Source organism: Colius striatus, chromosome Z (genome assembly GCF_028858725.1).
Source record: "Colius striatus isolate bColStr4 chromosome Z, bColStr4.1.hap1, whole genome shotgun sequence".
In the NCBI taxonomy this organism is placed as follows: Eukaryota; Metazoa; Chordata; class Aves; order Coliiformes; family Coliidae; genus Colius; species Colius striatus.
In genome coordinates, this window is record NC_084790.1 from 63,254,178 (window position 1) to 63,266,693 (window position 12,516).

The 12,516-nt window shown below is 38.8% G+C and overlaps 1 protein-coding gene across 1 annotated transcript in view; it reads left to right on the forward strand.

Annotated features, from left to right (window-relative positions):
* TRPM3 (transient receptor potential cation channel subfamily M member 3) overlaps positions 1–12,516 on the forward strand; it is a 399,584-nt gene that overhangs the window by 359,334 nt on the left and 27,734 nt on the right. The window contains exons 18-21 of the mRNA XM_062019433.1: positions 29–196; positions 1,193–1,318; positions 6,975–7,115; positions 12,079–12,207. Coding sequence (XP_061875417.1) covers positions 29–196; positions 1,193–1,318; positions 6,975–7,115; positions 12,079–12,207 — 564 coding nt within the window. The remainder of the gene's footprint in view (positions 1–28; positions 197–1,192; positions 1,319–6,974; positions 7,116–12,078; positions 12,208–12,516) is intronic.

Consider the following 12,516-nt stretch of genomic DNA (forward strand, 5'->3'; position numbering starts at 1 on the left):
ATTATTGTTGTCATTATTATTGCTTTAGGTAATTCTAGGAATTCTACTTCCTCCTTCAATCCTCAGCTTGGAGTTCAAGAACAAAGATGATATGCCTTACATGTCCCAAGCCAATGAGATCCATCTTCAAGAGAAGGAGCCAGAGGAACCAGAGAAGCCAGTAAAAGAAAAAGAGGAGGAGGACATGGAACTGACTGTAAGTGCCAACAATTAATCACCAGCCTGAGTGCTGTCAATTTATTGTTCCCATTTCTGTGGATGTTGCAGGCTGTATGATGGCTAAATTTAGTAGATGATAGTATATTACTCTTAACACTCCCTTCTCAGTGGGACTAAAACCAGGCAAGTTGGCATCGTTGTGTCTCAATGCTGCAGCAGTGCATGGTGATGCTGAAGCATCGTGTTGTGATGAAATATCCTCATATTCTGATTCCATTTGATGGCAGGTTGTCAAAATCGATTCATGCGATTTCAGAATTGAAAGCAGTCAGACATTGTAGATGGATGGAATGCTCAGGTAGAAGGGAACCTCACTAAGTATTCCTTTGGGTGAAAAAGCCCAAAGTTTCATAGAAACTAGAGATGAGGGGTTTTTTTCCCTCTTGGTTAACTTAATTAGAGGGCAAGTAAGTGTGCAAACAATCAAGAAAAAATGATTAAAATGTTTTTCAAATTCCTTATGGATTTGTGGTCATTGTGTCTCACACATATACACATACAGTTTCCAATCCACTGAAAATTTTAGGAAGCAGCTAGCTAATAGCTCAGCCATTAGCTCAGTCCTCACTAAGAGCTTCTGCAGTTCTGCAGAATTGTGTAAGAGTGGACTTGTCTGTCTTAGTTATGTTGCCTTAGAAGAGCTATTAGCACCGCAAAAAGAGTCAAATAGCTAAAGCTCTGAAAACTATACAGGTCATCTAATACCAGTCTCTTGTTACCAGGCTTGATTAACATTTTATAATTTGGGCAATTATCATATGAACTATCTGACCTGCCTTAACTTGGTTTGGTTTGCTTTGTTTTGGGTTTGACTGCAGTGTCGTTGAAAGGCTTAAAACTTATCCCTAAATGGTCAAGGTCAGGATAGAGGCATAGATGTAAAATGGATTTTCCTGGTTACTTTAAAAAAAAAAAAAAAAAAAAAAGGCAAAAAGCAAAAAAAAACCAAAAAAACCCAGACTGTTTCCCACAGGCAAACAGCAGGAGCTGCCCACAGGACCCCGTCTGCAGGCAGGCAGAAGGACCTGCCTACAGGACCCAATATGCAGGCAAGCCGAAGGAGCAGCCCACCAGACCCACCTACAGGACCCGTTTGCAGGCAAGAACCTGGCCGTTGGGAGGGACCAGAAGCCAGAACAGCAGCAATGAGTCATTCTCTGCTCATTAGCTATTAATTGCAATTTATTTTCACTGGCTTCTGATCCACTTATGAAGTGCCTATTCAAATCTAATAAGCACTTTTCAAGCTGCCTTTTTCTTGACAATGGGGAGAAATTTGGGGAGGAAGTCATTTCCGTCTCTGCAGTTATCCCAGCTCCTGGCTTCTTGTCTACAATACTGTGTTTTCTTTTACCTTCTGACTCCTGCTACAAGGAAGTGATGAGTCAACTGGATCTGCTTGTCCAGACAAGTCTTAGATGTTCCCTCTCTCCTCTCTTCTGTGTGCTCACAGTCCTATTCTCTTTCCTGTCACCGACTCTGCCCTTAATTCCTTCAAATTCGATGCATCGTTCTAGTGAAGTTTCAGACACTTAAAACTTTTCTGTTAAATAAGAACTGTTTCTGTGGAGTCCAGCAAGTTTAAAAACAATGTCTTTGGTACACTACTGCTGACAATATTTCTGTCTATAATCTATCCTGGGCTTTAGGACTTCTAACACAGCTTCACTCAGGTGCCTTTCAGTGGTGAGAACTGATTTGCTGGCAAAGAGATTGTTGCATATATTTCTGTGGTTAGATGCCATAGACAGTTATATTTAGTCACCTTCAGGCATTATGTCAGGGTGACTGTTGCTACCTGGCATGTTCTAAATGTAGAAAAATATTTTAGCTTTCGTTTTGCATTGTTGCAGACTTAGCCAAATGGTCTGCCAAAAGTTATGTTGTGTTTCTTCTCCACTGCTGAGAGAAGGCTTGCAAGACTGTTTAGGAAGTGCTATTGTAATATTTTCCTTTAGCTGTGATAAGGATACCTTATTCACATTTCAGTAAGATGAATAATTGTTTGTGATGTGATATCACAAATGTTTAATCAATTGCTGAACTCTAGCTCAATAGATCAGTCACTCACCCTAACTATAGCTTGCAACTATTGCAGTCAGAATAATGTGCGTATTTTTCTCCACATATTTCCTTTCAGGACAAACAAATGGCTTTCCATTGGTTTTCGGGTTTGAGTTTGGGGGTTTTTGTGACACAACAGTTGTCTTTCACTCACTTACTTAATTGGCACATGATTATCTAAAACATTTTCAAAAATTTTCCACAGTTTGGGTTTTGAGTTTTCCTCAGCTTAAACCTTAAATAAACAAAACTGATGAACTACAAATTATTTTAGCCACCTATTTTAGTCTGTTTGTGGCAAATAGTGTACCATCCAAACAATCTGCCTAACTCTATATGTAGTCATTCTCAAGGAACACACCTCAAGTCTCTATATTGCTATAATGCTATGCCCATATGCCTTTTTCTAGAAGTACTGCTACGGTAAAGAGACCACATCTAATCGAGGTCTATTCCTTGATTTCTTATGAAGTCTTATGTGTCCTGCACTGCTAAACCCAGGTGACTAATGGGGAGCTAAAAGAGCCATCTCCTTCCTCTGGACTGTGCTTGTACAGAGTGGATGAAGTACAGGGCCACAGTCATTTTTGCACTATTTTACACCTCATACACAGAATAATGGGATCATGAAAACTACAGGATGGGTGCATCTGCATGTGAATTTGTATTTATTTTGTGCTCCTCTCAAAGGATCTGGTGAGTAGCAGGACATTTGGATGTACATAAGGATGTAGTGTTTATTCACTGTAAACTACTTGTTACTCACACCTGCTTTTAACTTTATAACATATAGGAGAGTGCTGAGCACACATCTCTTTAACAGCTAGATGCTACGCAACAGACTTTCCTTATAGCAACTACCCACAAAAAAAAAAAAAAAAAAAAAAAAAAAAGCTTGAATAGTGCTCTGATCACCCCTCTCTCAGCACCAAGGAATTTACCACAATATATGCATGCAGTTAATCCTGAATGTTAGACATGGAGGAGAAGAAGGGCACTAAAGTCTAAAGGCCAGGGACATTTTGAATACAATAAGGCCCCTAACTAAGGCCTTAATTAGTGACTGGTTTTTCTGTGTGGGTCAGTAACCCCAGCAGTCTACCCTTCTCCTGAAAGAACATTGATTCTTGAAGCCATAACCAGGAGCACCCTTATCACTATTCAGTGTCATCTTACTTGGACATTAGAGTTCCTCAATGAATGGTTATATTTTAAGTCCTTTAGAAGATGTTTAAGTTGGCCTTTTTCTCATTTTATTCTAATTTTCCTCATCAAACAGGAATTATGTACTTCCATGGGCATCACTTAAACCAGAGTTAGCGCTTTTCAGCAGCAGCAAAGCTATTTGTATTGGCCTCTGGGCTCATATTATCTCATCTGTAGTATGTACGAGTAGCCTTTTCTCCATGGCAAGTGCTAGCCAAATATTTTATCACTAAAAATACAGTTCTTAAGATAAGAAGGGCTGAAGACCAGTTTCCTTGTGCCTCTGGCCTATCTCACCCACCCCATCAGGGTAGTGGTGCTCACAGCATCTCACATGCATGCAGCAAGGCACCCCTTCAGTTTATCTGGAAAACAACAGTGGGAGATGGTACTAGCAGTCATGAGGAAGAGGTGCCAACCTTCTCCATAAGGAGAGATTTCCCTCTGTTTTTCTGGGGGTTTTGGAAGCCCCTCATACCAGTACCGCACAACTGACCTGCACTCTCCATGTCTTTCGCTGTGCTCAACATCCAGAGTGATACCGCTGCTGGTACTTTAGCCTTGCTCTCCTGTATTCACCCTAAAGTACTACTGAGTACATACAAAATCCAGTTTTACATGCCTGTGATTGAAAGGCTTTAAACCTTTTTTTCCCTTCCAGTATTTCAAGGCAGAAAATGGTAACCCTAGAACAACTGCCTTGGAGGCAACGTTTCCATACACAGTATAGGATACAGTACGTTGTGCAGAAAGAGATATGCTATATCCACGCAGCTACATACTACTGCCACACCAGTTCTGCGTGAATATGGGGCAAGTATATATGTACCATGCAGATTTCACTATATGTAGCACGTAGATTTCACTAAGGATAAAATTTGAAGAGTCTATGCTGATTCTAGCAGGACTGAAATTCCTGATATTTAGTTATAAAACAGATAAATATGTTATGGGATCATTAACATATATTAATGCAAAAATGCACAACCCAAAAGTGTCCTGAATGAAAAGTCCTCAAATATATAAAACAAAACGTGACCCAAAAAAAAAAAAAAAAACCCAAAACCCAGAATCTCGATTAGAAATATCTCCTTATAAAAACTGTGCACACATCAATCCCCTCAGGCTACAGTGATGCAGCTGTGATGTACTTTACAATGTAGCTGAGCTGCTGTCAGGCTTACCTTGCATGACTCATGGTGAATCATGGGCAAAATTGTTTATTAGAGATGCCGCCCACACAGAGCAGTGTCTTGAGTTATTCCCACCCTATTGCTTCCCTCTGCAATGGAAAACACATTTGTTCACATTGAGCATTGCAGCTATTCTATTAACAGAGTCATTTTGGTTATTTCTGTATGTTTCTAATGGGGAGGCCTTTCAATTTGTTAATACAGTGATATAATTAACAGTTGGGGACATCAGGTCAAATCTAATCCCCAGCTATATCAGAGCAATTCCCCATCTGTAGTGTGGTGCAAGGGAGAGGTTAGTATTATAAAATACCATTAATTTTAAAAAATAACTGTAAGAAAACAAAATTACAGCATCATCATCAACAAGAAAGCAATAGCAAACAGGAAATTGGCATGCATGAGCATAAATCCAGTAACTGAAACAGCATTATCCTAAAAACATCCACAACTCAGTGATTCCAGTGAGAGCTAAGAGTGTTTCAGAATTAAATGTATAAAATTGTGAGGGATTTAAACTCTGTACAATATCCCCTTTCACCAAAGCACGGCACGGCACTGCTCATTTGTTAAAGCTGCCATCGTTTGTTTTCACTCTGCTGCAAAATTCTTGAGCACCAGAGGACAGCAGAGACAAAGCCTTGGGAAAAGCTACAGAAAACTGTAGCAGCAGATGGCAGCTTTCCCTAAAACAGCATCAGGAGGTAGGGAGAAGCAAAGAAATTTCTATCTTCTTGGCCTGTCTCATGTTCTTGCAGACTATCTGCTTAGTATTCATCACTTTATCATTATAAATTACTGTTTTACTATAGGAGCAAAGACGTGAGGTATCAAAAAAGGAAGCATGGGAAAGACTGTGATTCTTTCATTTAAATATGTGAGAAGTGCATCTCTTGTTCCTGCAGGACATTAGAACCTGTACAAATAGCCCAGCTGAAGCTGAGTAGTCAAGGATGTGCTGAACATCCTATTGAATCAGAGAGCCCAGAGATAAATGAAGGACTTTCTTATTGAAAGACAATACTTCTGGCATCTAATTGTTCTTTTTAGGGGCTTATTTTTTTAAGTTGCTGATGAGAACAATGTTATCTATGGGAAGTTCACTTCAGTTAGCATGAAAGTGCAAAAGTGCTTTGATCTACTTGTAGAAAAACTTGTAGACTAATTTAAACAAAAATATCATGCAATCCCTGCATATTTGGATAGGACAGTTGTATCTCAATTCTTGTAAATGCTTTTATGTGCAGAAGTGCTACAACCTATAGGTGCTGCCACAAACTAAATAGTAAGAAATTACCAAGGGCATGGTGACCTAAAATCCACTCTTGGTCTACTCTTCACAGAAGAATTGTTTCAGAAAAAACATTTAATAAAGCATACTGTACTCTACACTCAAAGGAACACCTTTAAGCATTAATTTAGTGAGTAAATAGTTTAGTCACTCCTTCTACCTCTCTGTGGCTGACCAAGAAGGGTAAACAAAGTATTACCATCTTTTGCCTGTTAGGTTTGCCCTTGTATCTGAGCCCTTCTTAAGTACGTATTTTCAGAGCTCAGCATAGCTCATCAGTGAGTCTGCAGTAGTAACAATGAGGTCAGGCCTAATGGAGGCAGTGCATGAGCAGTCTGGAACTTCATTATGGAAGAAGCTACGACCATATAGAAGGATCTTTCAACCTGAGGCCTTAATGCTGCAGTGAACTCTACAGGTCAGTCCGCTACATCCATATGAAGTTCACTGGGGGATCATCGCCTGTGACAGATCCAGTGATCAATGTAAAAAAAGTCACTAATTTCATTGCTTCCAGAGCCAGCAACTGCCAACTCATCTTTCTCCCTGCTGTTCTCTCTCAGCCTCAGTATCAGCCTTATAAACTTCTCTCTGCTTAAAACCAAAACTTATGTATTTTCTGTGTGCATTGGTTACTTGTGTAGAAATACACCACAAAAAGCTGTGATCAAATAAAAATTCAGCTGCCTGTACAGCAAAAAGGAGAAATATTCTCCATATCTCATTTTTTGTCCACCAGTCAAGTCTTTCACACTGGTGCTGATAGCTTCTGCCAAAGCATTGCTTTTTTCAAGTTATAAAGTATTATACAGCAGCTTCCCTGAGGAAAAAAAAAAAAAAATCTGAGAACAAAGCAATTTACACCTAACTGTGGTCACCTGGTTTTGTCTAAAGAACAAGAAATCACGGAAGTTTTGAATAATTTTCTTTTGAGATTTTAAAACCAATAGCTTAATTTGTCTTTCACAAAGAAAGAAACACAACTATCTACTTTCTTGTAGGCAATGCTGGGACGAGGGAATGGAGAGTCCTCAAGAAAGAAAGAGGAAGAGGAAGTTCAGAGCAAGCACAGACTGATCCCTGTTGGAAGAAAGATTTATGAGTTCTACAATGCTCCCATCGTTAAATTTTGGTTTTACACAGTAAGAAATGCTTCCTGCTATATTACTACTATTTGTACAAATTCTGAAGTGGGATTAAGGTCATCTTGTGTGTTTCACTGAAAGTCTGCATCTGTGTGCATTGGACGGCTTTATCCATAACTGGTTTAATAAAAAGCTTTTGTGGAGGTCAGACAGCACTTGCAAACCTGTCTAGGACTTTTGTAAAGACTACTATTTCATTCAGGCAGTTGATGGTTAAAATTTTAATGACCGTGTATTTTTTTCTTGAAATACAACAGTAAGTAGCAGTTTGCTGCAGTCAGTGCTCCCAAGGAATTCGCTATAGGAGAATTTCCAATAGGACATCTCCCAACAGTAAGCCCAATGGGAAGCTGGTCTGAATCAGGATATCAAATTGTATAGTGAGTGATGAAGAAAGAAACATATAGAGCACATCTTTTCTTGGAACATGTTTTATTTGTTCTGTTTTGACTAGTCTGCAGTGTGTCTCAGAGAAAGTGTTTGTGTAAACACCCACAAAATAACAAAGACATGAGTAGAGGCTAATGTACGTCTCTCATGGACAAATTATGTCAAAAAAGTATAATTTGCCTGTGTTATGAAGAAACGGGCCTTTCAGATGGAGCAGGGGAAAAAAAAGACATATATTTTGACTAAAGTAAGATAGTATCAAAAACTTTACAGGATATTCTCACAGACAAATTACTAACTACTGTATCAAATTTACTATGTGGATACAAAGCTTCTTGACAATTAGTCCTCAAGAGTAGATATTAATTATTTACCATCAAACTAGAAGCAAGGACTGGAAGGATTCCATTAGAGTCTCTCCTACATAAGGTGCTATCTTATATTTTCATTCAAAATTTGGATGATGGGATGGAGATGAGTTACTAAACTTGCAAAATGCACTACAATGTAGATGGATGAGATCAAAAAATAAAATGAACACAGAAAGTGTTCTTCTTGGCTGGAGTTCTGTATTGAATGCATCATGCAGCGACTATGGACTGGTTTGAAGGACACAAAAAAAGAACAAAAAAAATGTTACTAGGAGCCTATAAAACATAGAATAAGGGGAGAGATTTTAGGAAGTGAGATTGTTTTCTCTGGAAATAAAAAGAAGTCTGTAGAAAGAATATAGTAGTCCTCAAAATGTGTAAGCAGCTGCAGAGAGGAACAAATGGAAGAATCTCCAAATCCTTGCTAAATAGGACAGAAAGTAATGATTTTAACTGTAGCAAAGCTTTGCTAGTTGAGCTGTTAGGAGACAATTTCAAACTATTCTGAGAAGTACTGTTGTAAGCTGTGTAAGGAGATGGTAGATTTTCCATTAGTGATTTCCAACAAAAACGTTGGCCAGATGATTTCAGATGGCTCTTTCCAGTTTTTTTTTCCAAGTTATGTTTTACATTTCATTCTGCTGAATGCACAGCAAATCACAAAGAATGCATCATTTTGTAAGCAACTTTTAAGAAAAATTGCCTTGCTGAGATCCAGGCAATACGTCTACAGACAGCAGGAGAAACTCACATCAACAGAAACTAAACTGTGGTAGATACTTTGTGCTAACAAATAGCTCCAGTTTGGCAACTCAGAGTAACTCCTTGCTAAACAATGTGGCCACTGAACATTAATCGCATCGATTGAGTCTAGAAGCTGCTCATCAGCAGCCTGCTGTCATTATCAATTGCAAAATGTATGTAACCAGAGAAGCCTTTACACTGTAAACAGAAAGAAGCATCCTGGTTCTCCCTGTTAGTTCAGTTCTGAAATGAGAGAAAAAGATCAATATTGCATTTCTGTTTAGACCTGTTCCTACAGTTTTATGTCCTAAGGCACATCTTAATCAAGGTCACTTATAAAACTAGATCTTGGCTACACTAAACTCAAAGAGAAAATTAAGGTGGATTCTGGCTGCAGTGCTCGACCAGTTGTGTATGTTGAGAAACTCCTGGAGACTAAAAGCAAAACAACTTTCACGTAAGAATTAATGTTGCACAGTCTATCACACTTTTGATATGCACACAGACAGAAATACTAACCATAGATTTCAAAATAAATCCTCCAAATTTTACATCCCACAGTCCAAAATGCAAGACAACGGACAATACTTACAGCTATTGTGTGCCATTTAAAATAATTTTATTATTCTATATCTATCTATCTGTTAATATTCTATAGCTATATCCACCTTCATCTTTAAAATACACAGCAGTGGGTTAAATGTGGGGTTGTTTGAGTATGTAACATCTTGGCTTAGCAGATGAGCTGAAATAAACAGCTTTCTCTCAACAGAAAAAAAATTAGCCTTTCTGGACATGTAGTAGTTTCAAAACTGTTCTGTTTTGTGCCTTTTTTTGTGCCTGTTGTGTTGAAAACCATGACTCAAATGTTTCATCTCCCAGGTCGCTTGAGGAAAAGAGGATGACCTTCCCCTTTTAGCTACTAGCTTTAGGCTGAGATGCTAGCAGGATGTAAGAAGCCACATTTCTACCTCTTCTGAGGAGGAATAGCTGCAGGGGAAATTCAACCCCAAGAGTCATCTTTTAAACATTAAAAAAGGTTTAGCCAAAGTTTTGCACTTTAGGACCACTGCATATTATGATCATTTAGCTATTGTAGTCAGTGAGAAAAGGGAAGGGTCATCTCCCTCTTGAAGCACTTTCCCTCTGGTACAATCTCCAGGTTTGCCCCTTACTGTGATGAGTATCTGAGTATTTTCTACAGAGTGGAGTGGCATCCATAGGAGGACAGGGAGCAAGTCACCTAGAAACTTCTCTGCAAGCATTCCACTCCTTAGTTTTTCAGGTACAGCCCTCTCTCATGGTAGCCCCTAGCTTTTTACCAAGCCATTTAAAAGCAAAAAAAAGAGGGTCTAGCTGTTCTGAGGTTTTACCACAGTATGGGAACAAGACATCTTCCTGGAAGGCAGGATCAACTCATTTTCTGAAGGGCTTGTTTCTTGGGTTAGAGTGTTGCAGTTTCAGCATCATTTTGTTCTTAAATCAGCTTTATTTTTTTTTTCTGCCAAGAAAAAAATTTCAGCAATATTCAGTAAATTTGAATTGAGAAAAAAATCCAAGAAACAGCAAGCCCAAGACAAGTCAAAAACAGCACCTCAAAAGAAAACCAAGAAGCAAAACCCCCCAGTTATGCTGAGGATCTTGTGATTTCTGTAATATTTGTAACCTTAGTGTCCCTATTCTTTTGCCATATGAAGTGCAAATGCTCGCCAAAGGCCACTGAGTCAGACCAAATTAATAACATCAGCTGATAATTAATAATGAGATCTAAGAAGGATGATGTTAGGCAACATATCAGCTGGCTTTTTGCACTATAACAGAAGATGTTGTCTCAGCTAGGGAGGCATGCATCATAGAATCATAGAATGATAGGAGTTGGAAGGGACCTTTACAGATCATCTAATACAGTGTCCTTGCCAAAGCAGGTCCACCAAGATCAGGTCACACAGGAGCATGTCCAGGTGGGTTTTGAATACCTCCAGTTCTGCTGGCACAGACAGAGCTTCTGTTGACTCAGCTGCCATCCTAAATGCTCACCTAAGTCAATATTGCTCTTCATCTCCTTTATAAGTGTTAAGAAAAGACCTTTCATTACAAGATCTCTAGACCTTTGTATTGCAATCCATCGTCATGCACAACCTGAAAGACAAATGAGATAATTTCCTCTACTGTTTTATATGGACAAGAAGCAGTGATTCAACTGGCTGTCTTCTCTGTACTGACAGTTATGGCAAATGTAAATATTTCTCTCAAGTGTACTTCAAACCAGCAACTTCTTCTAGGAGGAAAACCCAGAACTCTCTGGCTTTTACACAGAGCAGAACTGATGTTCCCTACCAAACACCACAGGACTATGAATCCTGTTCTGTGAGGTGCTGAACACTGAAATAATCCTAGCCAAAAGTTTCAAGCCCCTCTGTGTTGTTTCATCTTCAGTCTGACACTAAGTATACAATAGTTGTAACACACAGCTGAGAGAGAAAAACTAAATGAAATACAGATGTATAGAATAAGCTTTCTGCCACAATGACTAAAATCTTTCTGCACAGAACTGAATCATCTTTTCTCTGATCTAAATCCGGCTTAAGATGCATTTTCTTGTAAGGCTGGTGTTTGAAAGGCAGACAGACAGATTCTTTCCACCACAGACCCCAGCTGTTCATCCTTGCAACAATCCATGCTCCAGTGTGACTGACACTCAGGTTTCTCTGAGTTTTGTGAACTTGGTGATGCAGTTTTCCTGTCTGTCTCTTTTTAGCTGACCATTTCCACTGTATCAAAAATTATTCCAGAAGTTAGATATATTAGAGAAGGAAAATCACAACAGTTATACAAAAAAAGTTTGCAAAAAATACAAGGCAAATGAATGCATGGCTATGCCTGGCTCCTTGCTGCAACAATGTGAGTAGGAGTAGCAGTGTTTTGGGGACAATCACAGCATAAGTTAGGTCAATACCACACTGTGTAGGAGAACTCTAGCAATATCTAGGACCTTTAAAGCTTCAGGCAAGGATTATGCAAAAACAATTTGGAATGCCAGAGTCAGCCTAGGTTAGATGAACAGGGAGATAAAACACAGAGGATGCATGTTAAAGGGAATTAGAAGCAGATAGGGGAGAGATCTTCACATAGGTAACTTAGTTTGGGAGTTGGCATAGGGGTGTCAGAGTTCTTGACACTGTGAGATGATCCAGGGGGACTGCATGAATACAATTTAATTAGGGATGCGGATGTGGCTGGAGGAGAGGACATTTGTGCATTGTATTTTTAAGATTTCACACTGTATGTTGATCTAACGTGAGCTTTTACAGACAACCCAGAACACCATCTGGTTGTTCTTTTGTCTAACTCTGGTTACAGTGGAGTTAGGAATATCAGATCATACCCAAGAAACTGGCTCAGTTGTATAAATATAGTGAACATTGATAACATCTTTTTTTTTTTTTTCTTTACAGCTGGCATATATAGGTTACTTGATGCTGTTCAATTATATAGTGTTAGTGAAGATGGATCGCTGGCCATCTACACAGGAATGGATTGTCATCTCATACATTTTCACTCTTGGAATAGAGAAGATGAGAGAGGTAAAATCACTCCAACCAGGAAAGGCAGAATAAAAAAAAATAAGCATGAGCTTTTTTTTATTTTAATCTGTTTTATTTTAATCAGTTTCTGTTATTTTCTCAGGATAGTTTTTTATAAGCAGGCTTATCATAAAATCGCTTTTTTTCCCTCAGAAAATAGATTGTTAAAAACACAGCATTAAAAATAAAATCTGCCTTCCTCGATTTTAAAATCGAGAATGTCTTTCTTTCTTTCTCTTTCTCCCACAGAATTTCTCTATTCAGATTTCTACGTGATGCATGTTTAATAGAATCCACAAGTGTGGGGTG